The 19785-nt window shown below is 37.5% G+C and overlaps 2 protein-coding genes across 2 annotated transcripts in view; one reads left to right on the top strand and one right to left on the bottom strand.

The window, feature by feature from the left end:
• The window catches only part of LOC149940845 (rho GTPase-activating protein 28-like), a 77060-nt gene that overhangs the window by 15517 nt on the left and 41758 nt on the right, over positions 1-19785 (top strand). The gene's annotated exons all lie outside the window — the stretch shown is intronic.
• Positions 1018-1724, bottom strand: LOC149940846 (uncharacterized). The gene is made up of 3 exons (XM_090179751.1): positions 1648-1724; positions 1316-1543; positions 1018-1236 (listed from the first exon to the last, which is right to left on the bottom strand). The coding sequence occupies exons 2-3, from the start codon at positions 1534-1536 to the stop codon at positions 1152-1154; spliced, it is 306 nt and encodes a 101-aa protein (XP_090035877.1). The 5' UTR covers positions 1537-1543; positions 1648-1724; the 3' UTR covers positions 1018-1151.

Raw genomic sequence — 19785 nt, 5'->3', positions numbered from 1 at the left:
TATTTGCCCATTTTAAATAAAAAATAACATTCCACTTTAATAAGCACGAAAAAGGTGCTTACTACGATGAAACTAGGACAAATGCAAAATGGCTTTTATTAGCTGATCCACTTTCTTTTATTTTAGCCGTTTAATAAGCAACTTGATTTTGTAGTTAATAAAGTCAAACTCCTATCACTATACTGACCTCGTATTTGTCTGTATAAATATCAAGTTCGTTATATTTTATCATGGCCAACTTTTACCAGCATTTTTCGATAGCCCTTCGGTGATTAGAAAAATCCCATCAGAGGTTATAATTTACCGTTTTATTTTTTGGACGTTTTTTCCCCCTACACAACATAGTTTTTAAGGAAATAATCAAGCTGGAAATTTGTTGTATACTCTTATCGTTATGGCTGTTAAAGAATTTCGTTCAGTGGAATATTTTTTTCGTTACTTGTCGAATTTTACTGTTTTATCGGGTCTGTATACATGTGTAACTCGATGAATATTAACTTTCTTTTATTTACATCGTAAGTCTAGAAAACGACCGCTAACCTACATTGGAGTCCGAATGCTTACGAATTAATTTCATGTTTTTTAGGGATAAGATTTTTTAGAAGTTGTTATTGAAAACGGTCGTTTTTGCGACTGTGGTTTTTGGGGTGTATCGAAAAATCTCAAATTTTTTTTTTAAATATTATAACTCGTGTTTTTATGGGTAATGAATATGCCTATACTGTGATATTTTGCTACCGGTTTTGAGGTTTTTGCTAGGCAAATTTTGGCCGAACTAAGGTGGTGAACCCTCTTTAAAATTATGTCTTTGTTATGTACGTTGTAGTCTTAAAGCGAAATTAAAATTGAAACACGGTAATGTGGGTAAAAAACATGTATATTTTCATTAACATGTCAAGTATACATACTAACACAAACGTAACAAAGATACGTGTCCAAAAATGTCATTATAAACAAAAAATACTGTACATGAGTTAATCTTATAACGATTATATAATTTATACAATTGGATATCAACTGAGGTTAGGCGAGTTTCGAGTTGAGGCGCGGAAGGGGGGGCGTGGTTAAAAATATTCACAAGAGGGCAGTATCCGTTTTTGTTGTTGACTTTTTTTCGGATGTTGGACTCCTTAAGGATTCCCGGATGATCTTTACCACCATCCTTCTCCACCTCCGTGACCACCGTGTCCACCGTGTCCCAGTTCGAATGTATGTTCCTTGTGGTAGTGGTACACTCTAAGGGTTACAGAATTGTCAGGAATTAAATTAAAATTACCGGAGCTAGAACGGTGTTAAATTTTAAAATGGTACTTACGGAACTGGTACGTGGACTGGGTATGGTTTTGGGTGGATTTCTTTGTGATGGGCGATCGGGATTGGTAGTGGCAATGGCAAGAAGGAAGGTCTCAATGCTTTGGCGAGGATACCGATGGCCGCCAATTTCTTCAGCTTGAGATGAAGGGCTTGAGATTCTTGTACCATTAAAGCTCCCATTACGACCACGACAAAAGCCAAAAGGATCAGTTTTCTCGTCATTTTTTAGCTATATCCGATGTTAGAAAATGGAAAAATTAATCCACTATTCCGCCGTTATCCGTAGTTGCGCTAAATATCCTTTTTTTGAATTGAGAAAATTTTTCAACTTACCGAAAGAAAGTAAATTGAAAAGTTTTCAACTTAAATGTTTTTAGCGAGCTAAGATCTTCTTAGGAGGGAAGACTGCGATTGAGTGTGTCCATTGGTAAGAATCACGGCCCTTTTATACCGCTCTTTTCCTCGTCACTTTCGCCACGAAGAAGGCGGAGTTTCCATACAGACGAACCGTCTTCCACAGAAACCACGATCGCCGCGGTTCCTTGAACTTAATCTTAGAATAGTAACAGCGTAAGGTGAAACGAGACTTCGGGGGGGGTTTCGACAAAAATTTACTTTACCCAAAATGTATCTTTAAGCTGGGGGCTGCACTAATAACCTTATAAGGTAGGTAGGTAGGTCTCTAGTGGTTGGGGGGATTGTAACGGACCTCTATTTTCCGGGGGTTAAAAGAAGGTTGCGCCATCCCCCCCGTATTGACTGGCTAGCGGGTTTTTTGGTAAGTGTGTCACGGGATTCAATCTGTACTATGACCAAGTACTATGCAAGTTCCACCCCAGGGTATGTTACGTTATTCGGTATCTTGGGATATAAATGGTAAAACGCCCCGGGTGTTTGGACCCCCGATTTCGCTCCCCGTCAGTCGCTTCCTTCTGGTTATTTTAGAAATGAAATAAAAAAAAAATGGATTCTTGGACTCTCGCTTTCGATTGGCGCTCCCCCCCCCCTCTCCACCTATATGCGAATGTCTTCCTTGGATGTATATTATCGATCAAGTTCTAGATTCTTTTTCGGGTATAGTGCTTAATCTGGTCGTTCCTATAACAATTTGTTGATATTGTAGAGATGATGTAACTTTATAAAGGTCTTGGAGTATGTATAGACAAAAGGAAATTTTGCATATTTCATTGATTTTATTACGTTCCATAAGGAAAGGGATTGTATGCGGCAGGTTGTGAACAAAATAGGAAATTGTGGTTTTTTTTTAAATATTTCCCGGGGTGGGGTTAATAGGAAAAACGTCGGAGTTAAACTGAATAATTAATTTTAGCAGTTCGATTTTTGGGTTAATTTTGGGATTGTAGTATAAAATATAAGAACGGAATTTCGTTAAAAAATTCTCATTTTTCGGTGAGTTAAATTGCACCGAGTCGGGAATTATTTTAATAGCGTGAATTTCATATTTTCCGGCTACGTTGCGTGTAATTAAGCACTTGTTTCAACAATATCCTCTCTTGATTTACGTAAATTTTTACTATCGACAATCGTTTATCAAAATGTCTCTGGAAAATTAAATGTTCGTGTGTGACGTTATAGTAATTAAAATACCAAATGGTATCCTTACTTTTAATATTCTTTTGTTGTGGTTTATTTAAATTACATTTTAGTAATTCGATATTTTAATTTCAAATTAATCTAATATTAAGAAAATGAAATTATTGCGTAAGTAAAATTTTAATTGAAACATAAAATTAAATTGTCGACTAGTTTCGGTATTGCTGACGCTATCATCAAGACTAACAATTTTTTTATTTATATTTAATATTATTTTAATATTAAAATTACTATTTTATTAAAATTAAGGAGTCTGATCATAATTAAATTAAGAGTTAGCCTACGTTGAAAGACCGAGCTGGAGGTCTAGATGAAGAGAAACCCAAAAGTCCGTTTATTAATTTTAGTCTCTAGCTAGTAATTTTAATTGAATTAATAAAAAAACTACGATTAATTTAACTTGGTTGACTTTATTTTTCCTATAAATAATCGATGATATTGTAAAGGGTCAATGTAACGTGCTTAAATAGCTGCGTACCCAGTAACACGTATACTCTCAAGGGTGATACATTTTGCCTGTCGATTTCTAACGCTAATTCTACTGTGGAAAATCTAGAAAAACGTGTTTTTTCCCAATTTATTCCAGAAATTATTCAACAAAGCGGATAATTTCTGATATTTTAATTATTCACGCGTTAATAGTTTCGCGTGTTTCCAAAAAACGTGATATATTATTTGACGAATGAATTTGCCCATATCTTCAAGAATGCTACCACCTCTTTTAGAGAACCTTTTCACGGTTATAGGAAGGTGTATCGTGATATTTCCATAGGCAGAACACGTCGCGTTGCTTATGTCATCCGTAACCTTCACTTTCAATATCGCGAATTTCTGAATTGTCCGTGACGTTTTGATCATTTTTTTAAGTTAAATAATAACTATTATGACAATCTACGCATTCGTCTTTTCTTCACGCTCGTGATTCAATTATTTTTGTTTTTGTGATAAAGACATTGAAATCTTTGTTTTTAAAGAAAAAGGTAATTTAGGACTAAGTATACATATTTGTTTTATAAACGTATACTTAGCCTACATTCTAATAATTCTCGTGGATTTAACTTAGTTTCCCTGCATTTATTACAACCTTAAATGATGTTAACGCGTATACAGTAGCAATTTAAAGTTGGCTTTGGAAAAATATATCGTAGTTGCAGTGAAAAGTTTATTCTTTCCAGTTGGGTTTTGGATAAAAACGAAGATTAATTTTATGATAATGCGAACAATTTTAAAGTAATATTTCATTTTAAAAATAATCTAAATTTGCCCCGCTTGAGATTCATTTTGAGAAAGTTATGCACCACTCAATTTAAATCTTCTTGGAAGCGAAACTCCGAGAAGGAATTTCCCCATTTAATTGGCACGTATAAAGATAAGATTTTAGTTTTAAAATCGAAAAATCTTTAATGTTAAATATCTTTTTAGGAAATTTTGAAATTACGCTTTTCTATGTCGTCATCCCGATGTATATATATTTATGATTATAAATCCTTTTGTTATTATTAACTGAACCCTGATTAACGCATTTAATGCTTGGGGCTTAAAATATCTCGCAAGGAGATGATTCTTTGCCAAAGCAAATTATATATTTCGGTTGTGTTTTCTACGATGTTTTAAATTTTTTTGAACTCTGCCATGTTAAAATTGGGGCAAATCGGCGTCGGATCTATTTCCGTCCGTTTTCTCGAGAATGAAAAAAAGGAGCAATAAAACAACGCGCTTTTTCCGTATTTATATTATTCTATTTATTCGGAAGGCGAGGGGGGCCTTTTGTTAATGTTACACCCCTCCCGAGCTGAAGCGTTGAAGGAAAAAATATAATCTTATCAAAAAGCGCGATTAAGCACGCCGTCCGACCGACCGATCTTAGTCATCGTATCGTTTTTTTTTGTCATGTACTAATCTAAATTTAGGTTGTTGAAATAATTGGTTTGAGTGGATGTCAAGGTATTTCTATTATTTCCATACGCGTTTTAGGAAAGCTTCTTCGGGAAAATAAGTCTTATATTGATGGAATATTGAGATTATGACCAACAGAAAAAAGCAACGCTTAATTTTTCTCATTTGGATTGTTGAGGAAAACAAATTTAAACTTGGGCGTTTAGAGTGACGCTTTTCATTTCAGTCCTGTCGAGTAATTTCGGGTCGATTGTTTTCGCATACTTCCGAATGTATTTGGGATTTGTAAACATTTACTTTAAAGGCCTAGGTTTTTTTCTGCCTGTACCCCTTTAAATTAACTTACAAAGAGAGTACCCGAGGTGTTTATTGCCGATTTTGTTCAAAGTCGGCCGTAATGTAGACCTATATGAGATATGAAATTTCCCAAAAGGAGACGTTGCATTACCCATTCGATTTGCCATGGCAACCGAAAATGTTTTTGACCACTTACAACCAAAATAAGATTTTTTCCTTATTTTACCCAAAATTTGTTACAAATTTACCCTTCAAATGTTTCAATTTACCCAAACTTGATGAAATTTACCTAAATGTGGTCCAAATTACACATTTCGTGATTTTCAAAATTTTTCCGAATTTTCGTAGCTAGGACCCTGTGAAACCGAGACAATCCCATGCTTTTTTAAAAGGAGATTTTATTGTCTTAAGTGATCAAAAACATTTTCGGTTGCCATAGCAAATCGAATGGGTAGTGCAACGTCTCCTTTTGGGAAATTTCATATTTCATATAGGTCTACATTACGCCCGACTTTGAACAAAATCGGCAATAAACACCTCAGGTACTCTCCTTGTTAGTGGAGCACAAATACCCTGGTGGTAGGCCAACCGCTGAACATGTTGGCCTAATTTAAAGGGGGACAGGTAGAAGAAAACCTAGGCCTTTACGTTTACACATTTTTAACCTGAATTAATAGCTTTAAAAGTCGCTCGATGATTTAGGCCTAAGGTGGTGCCTTGGGTATTAGCCTAGCTGAATATTAAGGACGATAGAATTAGCGAATAAGTAGATAAGTCCATTATGAAAAGGGATAAAAAAGCTAAAAACTTACAAATAGCTCGTACCGATAGGTCTTCGAGCAAACAAAGACACGAAACTCGGACATAATAGATCTTAGAGTGAAAAATTAAATTAAATAGCAAGAAATTCCAACGGTAGACCGGGTTCGTCCTATTTGGGACTCATCAGTAATGTGCGGGATATCTGGCTTGCGACTATTACACCGAAAAGAGAAACTAAGCCTAAACATTAATTAATTAATTTTTAATGTTTAATGTTTAGGCTTAGTTTCTCTTTTAAGCGACTTTTAAAGCCATTACTTCAGGTTAACAATGTGTAAACTCAAAGTAAATGTTTACAAACCGCAAATATTTATTGAATCACACAGTGTACAAAGCTACGAAGTCACTAGAGACTTAGGTGTAACCCCCACTACACACTAAGAAAGACAAAGATAACAAGTTGGCAAGCCAAAATATACCTCTCCTCGGAAGAGTTTTTAATTTTCAGTGAAGCGTAACTGTATCTGCGGTAGAACGCTCACCTGTTGTGCAAGAGGGCTCGGGTTCGAATCCCGGCCGATCAAAAAATTATACTACACCCAATGACAAAAAGAGGGCACTTTTGAAAAAACCTTTTCCCTGATTCTAAGAAACTGGGTACGCAGTGATTACGCTTTGCCCCGAAAATGCGAACGCGTTCGCAGGCCAGACAGACAGACCCACAGACAGACAGACACGGTGGTTGTATAACCCCTCCTAGGGTACAAAGTCCCCTCGGAGAGGTAAAAAGAGTAAATTCTACTACATAGATTCATTAATTTAAAAATAATAAGTTGACCAGAGGGAAAGGGAAATAACAATAAAAACAAAATTAAGTAGAGTTGGTCTTCAACCAGTTCGTAACATTGCCTCGAAACGAATTAGAAGTGTTCAATTCAAGAAGTTCAGCTGGTAGTTTGTTCCAGTCATTCACAACGCGTGTACAAAAATGGGAAAACAATCGACCCGAAATTACTCGACAGGATTGAAATGAAAAGCGTCACTCTAAACGCCCAACTTTAAATTTTAGTTTTCTTCAACAATCCAAATGAGAAAAATTAAGCGTTGCTAATCTACTTATTCGCTAATTTAACATCCTTTGCAATGCAGTCCATAGGTGGTTCCTTTTAACTTAGCTGACTATTATCAGTATTATTATTTAAGTTAAAAAAATATCCGGTTATTGCTTTACCAACAGAACCAATCCTTCTAAATCGAGGCACGCTTAAACAAAAATGTATAAAATGTTTTAATTTAGTTGTGTATTTATTGCGTATTCGATAGGGCTAATCAGATGCTGCTCAACGAGCAACAATTTTCCGGTATACTATCAACCTTTGTATCAACAATAACGTGACTTTTAATAAATACATTCGTGGTATTCACAAAAGTACTAATGTTTTGCGATGCTTAAAAACTAATATCGTACTTATTAAATTGAAACAAAAATACAGGCTTTCGAATTTATTAACACTTATTAGGGATGCACCGATAGATCAGCCGTAATATCGGACGATATTAACTAAGTTATCTATCATAACGGTAGTTGTAAAAGATGGTTCAGTGCACTAGCTGTCATACAATTTTATTCTAATGTTTCATTAAAAAAGGTTTGCGAGACCATATCCGAATGTTTCTTTAAATATTTTGGGGTAGGTACATTTGTTCGAATTTCAATCGTCCGAACGGTGGAACAAATGTTCAAATTTCATTCGTCCGAACCACCGAAAAAAAAATTGGACAACTTGTTCGTTTCATTCGTCCGAATCGGTAGCATCACTTTTCCGAGTTCTGTCGTTAAATTAGTATTTCTTATCGCTGTTTTTTTTGGTACGGATTTTTTTAGTTCATGAATAAAAAATAAAAAACTACATTGTAAATATCGTTGTTTGTTAGTAAGTGGGATACTATACTATTATATATGTCATACACTTCGTACACTACATTACACTATAGTATAAAAAAGAGTAAGTAGTGTAGTAAATGGTTACTTATAAATCTATATATAACTCCCACACATGTATTATACATCCAATAGATAACAAATCTCAGCAAACCTTCCGCGGCTTCTATAATTAAGCCTAGTTCCCACTTGCCGAATTTTCGGTAGTTTCGCGACGAATTTAATTTTCGCCGTAGCTTTGCTCTTTAGTAAATTTTATTCGCAAGCGTCAATTCGTCTCGCGAAAACTGAATTTCGCGCCAAGTGGGAATTAGGCTTAACTCTCCCATAGCGTTGTAATATCTTTCTAAGCATTTCCGTCCAGTATCACCTATCGAATCTCACAGACATCTCTCACCCATCTAAGTAGTTTTGCCTCTCGCGCAACGTTAAGTCAGACTCTCAGCGAACTCTCGCGCAACGTTAAGTCAGACTCTCAGCTAGAGCATAGCGCCGAACCAATTTTCAACGGCGGCGGCGGGAACGATAATTAGTTCGGCGGCGGCGTGGCGCGCCGATTTTCAGAAAATAATCGGTGGGGTTGAAAAAAATCGGCGGCGGCGGCGCCTAAGGGGAAAAAATGCCCCCCCCCCTCAGAAATAGCGCCAGCCTTTTAAAGACCGCTAGAACTTAAATTGTTAAACACATTTAAAAAATACATGTTTAATAGAATGTTTTTTATTAAAATAGGAACCACTTGTTTCCAAAACAAAGAAGAGGTAACTTTGGTTACATACTATCAGATGTAACTTATTTAATCATAAGTGTGCCTGAAATAATTTTTTCATAATGATACCTTGTTGCAAGGATATGACGTTATTGACGTCACTTCCCAGTCGATGACGGTTTTATCGTCATCAAAACTAGTTTTCGCGTAGGGGGGAAGGAAGTTAAAACCAGTTTTACGCGACGTTAGTGCTGTATTTTCGTTGGTGGTTGTCAAAGACTATATAAAGTTACGCGTAGCTTTATATAGTCTTTGGTGGCTGTGAAACAAGGTCTCATTTAAATTTTTAATACAGATATGTTAAACAGAGGCACACTTATGAGTAACTATGTCACATATGATACTATTAAACTAAAACATTTACGCTAGTAATAACATTACTGTACTAATTTACTACCATTTCACTAGTATTATTATCTATACACTCTTTTTAGAAACTTTTGCTGGGCGCCGCCATTATCGTACAGACAACCAACGAGCCAGCCCTCTACCGCATAAATTTCAACCCCCCAAATCCGGTTTTTCCCCGCGCATTTGTCTATTATCACAAATTATTTTATCTTTGTATCAAAGGAATTTTTAAAATGTAATAGAATAGTTATTGCTGAATGCAGCCAATGCAGCATACGTTTCTGTACTTATTACAAAATACGAGGCGAGCAACTCCAAACCCGTTTTCGTTTCTCTCTCTCCTATCCCAGCTATCTGCTGCAGAAAATCTTGGTGCGCGCGGTGCAGTGGTGCCAGATCTTTTGGAAATTATTAATTATTTTTAATTTTATAACGCTAGTACGGTGCACCCAACAGCCTAGGAATCGTAGCACTACCAAAAGAAAAATCTATGTAGTTTAGATCTCAAAACGTAATTATTATACTTTAATAATGGAAATTAATTCGGCGGCGAAATGAAAATGTTTCGGCGGCGGCGGCACCGCCGAAATTAAATTTATAGGCGGCGGCGTTTCGGCGTTATCTAAATAATCGGCGGCGGCGGCGTTTGATCGGCGGCGCTATCCTCTACTCTCAGCGAACTCTCGCGCAACGTTAAGTCACTCTCAGCGAACTCTCGCGCAACGTTAAGTCACTCTCAGCGAACTCTCGCGCAACGTTAAGTCACTCTCAGCGAACTCTCGCGCAACGTTAAGTCACTCTCAGCGAACTCTCGCGCAACGTTAAGTCACTCTCAGCGAACTCTCGCGCAACGTTAAGTCAGACTCTCAGCGAACTCTCGCGCAACGTTAAGTCAGACTCTCAGCGAACTCTCGCGCAACGTTAAGTCAGACTCTCAGCGAACTCTCGCGCAACGTTAAGTCAGACTCTCAGCGAACTCTCGCGCAACGTTAAGTCAGACTCTCAGCGAACTCTCGCGCAACGTTAAGTCAGACTCTCAGCGAACTCTCGCGCAACGTTAAGTCAGACTCTCAGCGAACTCTCGCGCAACGTTAAGTCAGACTCTCAGCGAACTCTCGCGCAACGTTAAGTCAGACTCTCAGCGAACTCTCGCGCAACGTTAAGTCAGACTCTCAGCGAACTCTCGCTCAACGTTAAGTCAGACTCTCAGCGAATTCTCGCGCAACGTTAAGTCAGACTCTCAGCGAATTCTCGCGCAACGTTAAGTCAGACTCTCAGCGAATTCTCGCGCAACGTTAAGTCAGACTCTCAGCGAATTCTCGCGCAACGTTAAGTCAGACTCTCAGCGAATTCTCGCGCAACGTTAAGTCAGACTCTCAGCGAATTCTCGCGCAACGTTAAGTCAGACTCTCAGCGAATTCTCGCGCAACGTTAATTCAGACTCTCAGCGAATTCTCGCGCAACGTTAAGTCAGACTCTCAGCGAACTCTCGCGCAACGTTAAGTCAGACTCTCAGCGAACTCTCACGCAACGTTAAGTCAGACTCTCAGCGAACTCTCACGCAACGTTAAGTCAGACTCTCAGCGAACTCTCACGCAACGTTAAGTCAGACTCTCAGCGAACTCTCACGCAACGTTAAGTCAGACTCTCAGCGAACTCTCACGCAACGTTAAGTCAGACTCTCAGCGAACTCTCACGCAACGTTAAGTCAGACTCTCAGCGAACTCTCACGCAACGTTAAGTCAGCTCCTTCTCTACCTCTCTTACTTTACTATACATATACATATACATATACAGGATGTCCATTTTTAATCGAAAAAGTGATTTTTCTCAATAACCGTTGCAGTTACAATTTTTAAATTTTTTGTGTGAATTGTCAGTACCGGGGGCCATTGTTGTACATAATGTTTATCGATTTTAAAATAATATTTTAAAATTTTGAAAAAATAATTTTTTTATGTATTGGAGCTCGTAAAATTTTGCCAATGAGAAAAATGTAGAGCGACGTCGAAAACATAAGAATAACGTTTGGTCGTTGAAAACACAATCATTTTTCACGAAATTACACGCGTTTGAAAATTGACTTAACGGGTAAACAAAATAATTGGAAAAATCAAAAACTAAACTCTTTTGGATGCAGTGGAAGTCGTAAGACAATATTATTTTTAGGATGTACTAAATATTATTTTTATTTATTTAATGCAAGATTCTAAATTTCTAACTCTCCTTTAAATGCTATATTACCATAGAACATTTTCGTTCAGTAAATACTCGGGGAACCTTCAAGATATCACGTATCTAATTTCGGGGATATTGTTTTTGGACTTTCGGTTATTTTTCATTAAATTTAATTTAAATAAATAAAAATTGTATTTAATTCAGTCTAACAATAATATTGTCTTACGACTTCCACTGCATCCAAAAGAGTTTAGTTTTTGATTTTTCCAATTATTTTGTTTACCCGTTAAGTCAATTTTCAAACGCGTGTAATTTCGTGAAAAATGATTGTGTTTTCAACGACCAAACGTTATTCTTATATTTTCGACGTCGCTCTACATTTTTCTCATTGGCAAAATTTTACGAGCTCCAATACATCAAAATTTATTTTTTCAAAATTTTAAAATATTATTTTAAAATCGATAAACATGTACAACAATGGCCCCCGGTACTGACAATTCACACCAAAAATTTAAAAATTCTAACTGCAACGGTTATTGAGAAAAATCACTTTTTCGAATAAAAATTGACACCCTGTATATATATATATATATATATATATATACGTACAATAGATAACAAATCTCAGCAAACCTTTCGCGGCTCCGGAAATAACTCTCCCATAGCGTTCTAGTATATTACTAAACATTTATTATTTTCGAATCTCACAGACATCTCTCACCTAGCTAAGTAGTTTTGCCTCTCACGCAACGTTAAGTCAGACTCTCAGCGAACTCTCACGCAACGTTAAGTCAGACTCTCAGCAGACTCTCACGCAACGTTAAGTCAGACTCTCAGCAGACTCTCACGCAACGTTAAGTCAGACTCTCAGCAGACTCTCACGCAACGTTAAGTCAGACTCTCAGCAGACTCTCACGCAACGTTAAGTCAGACTCTCAGCGAACTCTCACGCAACGTTAAGTCAGACTCTCAGCGAACTCTCACGCAACGTTAAGTCAGACTCTCAGCGAACTCTCACGCAACGTTAAGTCAGACTCTCAGCAGACCCTCACGCAACGTTAAGTCAGACTCTCAGCGAACCCTCACGCAACGTTAAGTCAGACTCTCAGCGAACCCTCACGCAACGTTAAGTCAGACTCTCAGCGAACCCTCACGCAACGTTAAGTCAGACTCTCAGCGAACCCTCACGCAACGTTAAGTCAGACTCTCAGCGAACCCTCACGCAACGTTAAGTCAGCTTCTTCTCTACCTCTCCTACTTTACTATACATAAACATGTACATATACATACATATACATATACATATACATATACATATACATATATATATACGTACAATAGATAACACATCTCAGCAAACCTTTCGTGGCTCCTGAAATAACTCTCCCATAGCGTTCTAGTATATTACTAAACATTTATTATTTTCGAATCTCACAGACATCTCTCACCCAGCTAAGTAGTTTTGCCTCACACGCAACGTTAAGTCAGACTCTCAGCAGACTCACAGCAGACTCGCAGTGAACCCTCACGCAACGTTATGTGTTACGCTCACGGGGACTTTCGCGGGATACTTAAGACAGTGTATACAATAACCGAGAAACTAGTGTAGACCTAATGTTCACTAACCGATACTCTAGTTTACACTACCTGAACATAAGCTAATCAAGTATACAATAACCGATGTTAGGTTAGGTTAGGAATTGCGTTGAATGTTGTGGATATTTTAGGTTAGGTTAGGTTCACGTTAATGTTACTATTTTCTTATATTAACAATATTTAAAAAAAAACAATTCCTAATGTTCGAAAAAACGGACAAACGATTATTCGAACAAATGAAATTCGCCGGTAAAGTTAACATAAATTGAACGACTAAATCACCAACAAAAGTTGTGATAAATTTTTCGGGCAAATGAAATACGTTTTCGGGCACACGATCCTGTTTTCCGGCATTCGGACAAATGATCATTCGGACATTTGTACCACCGTTCGGACGAATGAAATTCTAACAAATGTACCCAAATCAATATTTTCTATCACAAATTGAATTATAACAAAAACAGTACTTCGAACTGAAAAACAGTTTAGAGCTCGTTAGAGGTGCGGCCTTAAAGTCGGGACATATATTATTTTTTATTGTTGATTAATTTGTCAAATTAATTGAAATAGAATTAACAAATACTCCTGTGAACAACAGAATGACGTCATTCTGCTTTCAAATCACAGTCCACTGCTCCTCCAATTTTTAACACAAATCTTTGGTAAAATTTTGCCCACAAATTTATCCATATTTATATTTATTTTCTTCACTACCATTTAACATTAAAATTTTAAAATTTATTATTATTATTAGTTTATTAGTTATTTATTGCAGTAATCTGCAACAAAAAATAAACTAATAATAATAAATTTTAAATATAATAATAATATCGGCTTAAATGTCCGATACCGATATTAAAAAAATGGCCGATACATGCACCATCCGTAGAAAATCAAACTTTATAAATAGTTTAACCAAAAGTAGCATAAGACCCAAAAGTGTGTCAGAACGGTATAGTAGTTAATGAGAGTTTGTCGCAAAGTAAAACAAGGAAACGAAGGGGGGGTCGGAAAATACGTCTTCAAAATCGAGATACTCCAGCGCCGCCGAGTGAGGCGTTTTAGAACGTATGTCTACGGGCTAGTAAATCGAAGAGAGATATAGATTAGACTATAGACTAAATATAGTGTTGCTAGTACTATTCCAACTAGTAGGTTATGTAGTATATAGTGTGACTAGGTCTCACTAGAAATTTTAATAGGCGCGAAGGTACAGCTGACACACTTTTGGGCGAGGGGCTGATCACTCCGCGTAATCGGTGTACAGAGCCGTACCTTTGACTGTACTAATGGGATTACGCGTAATCTTTGAAGTCCCTGCCTTTGGCAGTGCTAATCTAAGCGTAATCTGGTGTACAGACTTTCTAAGAGTGGTTAGCCCCTCGCTTTTGGGTCTTATGCTACTTTTGGTTTAACGTAATTATTCGCATAAAACTGATAAGGACAGCAGTAGCGGGGTCTTCGGTTGAGTGACGAAAATACGAATTACAGCCTCCGCCTGTTTAGAATTTCAATATTAATTGATACAACACCTGGCGTCATCTAACGTCACCGACCGTTATTAAACTTAATTTTAATGGTACAAAAGCCTATAAATTACTAATTTTTAACTATAAAAATAGCTCTTAATAATTAGTTTTAATTATAAGCGGTGGTGTCAGTAAGGAGGTTATGCTAACACAGGCTAGGATTTGTTTCTAACGTAACTACACCAATCACCACTACATACTGTTAAATATGGTGGAAGAAATGTTAAATTTATGGATTCTCCATAAATATGGAACTTAATTTCTTTAAACCTTATTTGAAGTTTTTGAACTATATCTAGAAAGCTCACAAAAAGTACAAAAACTCCAGAAGAATTGTATCTTTTTTTGTGCGTTTGAAAATCTGCTTCCAATGTTCGACAGGAGCTCCTCAGTCTAGCCACGGCCAACTTGGATCTCTCGCGCATCTCTCGCGCTACAGCGGCCGTCTCATTCGTTGACGTTTCTGTGTTAACCTATGAGCAAAAGATGTGTATGACGTGAGCGCCCCTAGCGGATTATTATTTTCAGAATAGTTTTTACATTGAAGTCAATTTAACAACCGAGCGTGGCGCTGAACTCCTACACGTTATAGTACAGTTTATAGGGGAAAATCTTTGCTCGCGGTATTTCGACGAAGTGTTGGCCGCTGTAGCGTGAACAGCGCGTGATCAAAGTTTGCCGTGGTCCAGCCAACGCGCTACGTCATACCAAGGACTATAGATACAGGGACAGGAAAGTGTATTGGCGGCCTCTGTGGGAATATATCAGTTAAAACGACCTAAACGCAAGGAGAGTTAGTTGTAAACAAAAAAAATGGCGGTCACCTAATTTTAGCGGTTCTTGACGAGGCTTAAGTGTTCAAAACAAATGGGCATTTTTTATTTACGCTCGTAGTTTTATTTTTAATTTAACGTCAAAATGGTAAAAACTAACTACAATAATACTGTCCATGGTGAACCACGTCTTAACAATGGCCGCGGTTTGTTTACATCTAACTCCCCGTGAATATGAAGACGATTAAAATCAAATTTTTTTTTCTGTTTTCTCGTCCCTGTATCTACGGTCCTTGGTCATACTGCCGATTTTGTTCAAAGTCTGGCATAATGTAGACTTATATGAAATTTCCAAAATGGAGACGTTGCACTACCCATTCGATTTGCCATGGCAACCGAAAATGCTTTTGACCACTTAAAACAAAAAAAATCTCCATTTCAAAAAGGAGGGAATTTTCTCGGTTTCACGAAAATTAAAAAAAAAATGGAAATTATGAAATGGGTAATTCACCATCTGTAGAAATTTCTGTTAAGCCTAAATTGAAATAAACAACTACCCGCTACTTGGAAGGTTTTTAAAAAATAATGGTTTTACCAATGAATGTATTTATTTACACTTAGGGTTAAGACGATCGGCGTTCATCATGGTATAATTTATTCATGGCATGGCATGACAGCGGGGAGGGAAACTGTCACCCGCGTGTGTTTCCATCGCGTCCAAAAGACATCAGTTTTAAGGCACCAATAGGCGAAACTATAAAGTAAATTTGGTCTTAATCAAATTGTTAAAATAGGAAAACAAAATCACGTGACTAGCTTTTCCCAGCCAACTTCGATTCGGTAACTCGTGTAAATAGTTGGCCGTGCGACGTTAAAGAAAATAATATTCCTTCCAGATACTGCAGACAGCTAATTAACTTACACTTTTCTATTACAAGATGTTTTAATTAATAAATCGATCAAAATTTAAACCACCATTAGCAAAAGAAACTGAATAATAGTTCGTATTTCTTAGGATAAATGGCGCTGCAGTTCTCCACAAAGTCACGTGACTGCCATCTTAGGGGGAAGAAACTTACTTTTCGGGCGTGATGGTGTTTTATGAACAACGCCAAAAATACTCTCGATAGATAGTCATTCTCCTGAAGTATATATAAATATGCCCTTAGTTTGGCACATCTTTATTTCGAACAAACCCTGTACTACTTAAAACACAAAATCTTAATTTCATGTGTTAATTTTAAATGTCATCGAAAAGTCGCACGAACTAAGTGTATAAATTTACATATTCTAGTATAGGAAATATTACCTAAACATTTATTTACCCACAATTCAACGGGGCAAAGTTAGTCACAACCACTTGTCTAACCCCCTGGGTTATACTGATTACCCTTTATTTGCATTATTTTAAATTTTTCACATTCGCATACGAATAGGTTATGTGCACAGTATAATTAACTTCTGATATTGAAGAATTTAACGAAATACTGGAAACAGGGTTGCCACACGCCAGGGAATTTAAAAATGGGCCCATAAAGTCAGGGAATTTTAAGAATTTGTCAAAATTCAGGGAAAAGTCAGGGAATTCAATTTTATCTTGACACCTTTTAAAGGTAATTTCACTCTAGATCTATGACAAATTCTAGGATTATCATTTTTTCCTTGCAAGTTTGTGCCCATTTGTTCAAAATCGCATTAACGTTTTTACTGAAATAAAGTACTTTAAAATTTATTAACTTCTGATAAAAGTAAAATATAAAAGTTTTGGCCTTAAAAGTTAAAGTGGTCAGGGGAATTTGAATCAAAATATTTGGTGGCAAACCTGGGAAAGAATATGGCTTTTGAAGGAATGGTGTTAGACTTCTAAGAATACAATAATAATACGATTGAAATGGAAGCGTTTCCAATTAATTTTCTTAAGACTTAATTACGGAAAAGCGTATCGTAGAGAGATATAATAACTTCACTCTTGACCTACTAAACAATATGAGCTAGCTAAACCTAAAAGGCGTAAATTTCCAATCTTCGCGATACGGTCCGCGATTGTCACTAAAATAAACTTTTATTGAATTATATTACGGCTCTTATAAATAATCTAGGTTCTTTCTGTTTTAAAATCGACGTATCGGTTGACCGCGTTTTAATTAAAATTCATTTTTTTAAATTTCCTCCTTAATCGAAATTTGGAATTTGCTGAAGCAGACTGTTTTGTCTAAGGAATTAGGCTGATTCTTCTCGATAAGAAAATTTTAACTATTTAACGAAAACGAGTACGGGGAAAAGCTCAAAATTGTGTTGCTAGAAATTTTAAACGCCGCCATCTGCCCCTCTGACGCCATGTGTTTTGTCGCCTTGTTTTTCAGCAAAAACCTAAGCTTCATATTAGTTTTGACGCGGCAAACCGCATTTGACATTTGTTTTAACAATGTCCCTGAATGACGACCCTGAACGTTGGAAGAGTAGACACACTGGTACACAGATTGGTTTACGGGTATATCGAAAATAAGACCTTGAAAATGTAGACTATATTTATTTATAATCAAGATAAACTCATTATGTTAAAATATCCGATTTCGACTTAGTTAATATTACAGACGTTTGAAATAAGCGTCTTATCGGCTTTCTTTGCCTTTTAAAGAATTTTAAAAATTTGGTTATATTATATAATTTAAATTATATATAAATATAAATATATTAATTTCCCGTTAATATAGTCGATATAATTATCCCTACCTTGACTTGATGCCTTCGTACGAACTCTGTGTGTCGAAGTAGTTTTCAAAAATATTTATTACAAAGTAAGAAAATATTTTATACATGGCTTATTAATAAAATGCGATTATAAATAATTATTGAATGGATACATGGGGGAAGGGCTACTCGCGCGTATTTACAGAATTTAAATCCCGATAAGTTAACTTTCTTTGGTCATTTCAACTCAATTCGGATTCCCCCAGGGATTCGACCCGCTCGAAACATATTCGATCGGTCTAGGACTAAACTAGTTTAAAGAATATGTTGATCCTTAAGTTCTTCGAGTTGGTCAGTGCCTCTAGTCAGTCCTTATAATTCGTCGCGCTGTGACTACTGGACGAAGCGGTTCCGCTGCCGGTAATAGAACTACTACCCCAGGAACTAGCGCCGTTGTTGTTGCTGGCCGAGGCCGACATGACGCCTTTGCCGTTGGGGACCGTCGAGAAGTAGCCGGACATGGCCTTGGCGCGTCCGTCGGGGCTAGTGGCCGTGATCGTTTGCGCGGGTTGCGTCGTTGACTCTAACGTTTGGGTCTTCTGTTGTCCCGTGTTAAAGTTAGCGGGTATCATTTGCTGAACGAAGCTACTCGCTCCATTAGGTAAAGTGTTAGCCCACGCCATTGGCTGCTTGAAGAATTGGCTCGGGTTGGGCATCATACTGGACGCCGAAGCCGCTGGGAAGAAAGCGGCACCGGATGACATCGGTTGAATGCTTAGGAATGAGCCACCTGGATGCATCGGGCTGTAGCTGCCGCTGTGCGTCGATTCGCTTTCGACCAGGTTGGTGTCGCTGCCGCTTCCGTAACTTTCGTGTCCTCCGTCCTGGCCCGAGGTAGCCGAACCTCCGTAGCTCGATCCGGAACCTCCGTAGCTCGATCCGGAATCTCCGTAACTCGATCCCGACCCTCCGTAACTCGATCCGGAACCTCCGAAACTTGATCCCGACCCTACCAAGCTTGATCCGGAACCTCCGAAACTTGATCCCGACCCTACCAAGCTTGATCCGGAACCTCCGAAACTTGATCCCGTACCACCGTAGTTGGATGTGGACGATCCTAAATAAGGTGTAGAGTGTCCTCCTCCTCCCGAACCTCCTGACCCTCCGAAAGACCCGCCGTGCGATCCTCCGTACGAAGTAGGACTACCCAGTCCTCCGTATATGTTCGTTCCAAATCCACCGATGGTGGGAGTGGTGTAAATAACGTGTCCTTTACCAGAAGACAACCCCTTGAATACTTTCTGCGTTGTATGATAGTGATGAATTCTGAAATGGAATAGAAAGGTATATATTTACCTATGTGGAACTTCTAAATCCCATTGAATTAATAATTTTTTATTTTGGTCATTAGCCTACTCTCTTACAAATAACTGTCACAGTTCTGGCATATCAATTTCAATGAAATTTAACTGGGCGAAACGTCTTAAGTATATACATTGCCGACTACGGCAAGCGTGACGACATACTTCAAAATGAAATATTTATAAAAGCGAAAGAAGAGTAGCGAAATTTCATCGAAATTATTTTTATTTTCAAGTTCAGGGGCGGACATCATCGCGGTATTCTTAAGCGGAGGTTCTCTTTCCGTCGAGTCCCAAATAGTCATCGAGTTGTAACTCGTTGGGTGACGAAGGAAGAACGTCCTTCCTCATTGTCAGAGATACGACATTCTTTCCTCGTGCACTTATTACTTTTACCAATTCTACGCCAAATTCGGAAAATTATTTTTATAATCTGATTCACCTCTTTGCTCGATTTTGCAGCGTTTTTTTTTAGTTCTGGCGGAACGGCATCCTTTTTCCTTTCTGCCAATTAGGACTGCGCCGTTACCAGAACAATTTCTAAATCGGGTATTTACTTTTGTCAGACCCACTAGCCTACTTAACAAACGTATGCTAATGAGGTTTTTTTTTTAAAGATCTCAGACTTAATGGTTGTGCTTTTTCAGGGTTCGTACAAAACCTGGAAAAGTCAGGGAATTTGAAAATGTTCCCAAAAGGTCAGGGAAAAGTCAGG

Source organism: Leiobunum rupestre, chromosome 6, assembly GCF_980474605.1.
Source record: "Leiobunum rupestre chromosome 6, qqLeiRupe1.1.hap1, whole genome shotgun sequence".
Lineage (NCBI taxonomy): Eukaryota > Metazoa > Arthropoda > Arachnida > Opiliones > Sclerosomatidae > Leiobunum > Leiobunum rupestre.
The sequence above is the reverse complement of the archived record's forward strand: the minus strand, read 5'-3'. Positions and strand labels throughout refer to the sequence as shown.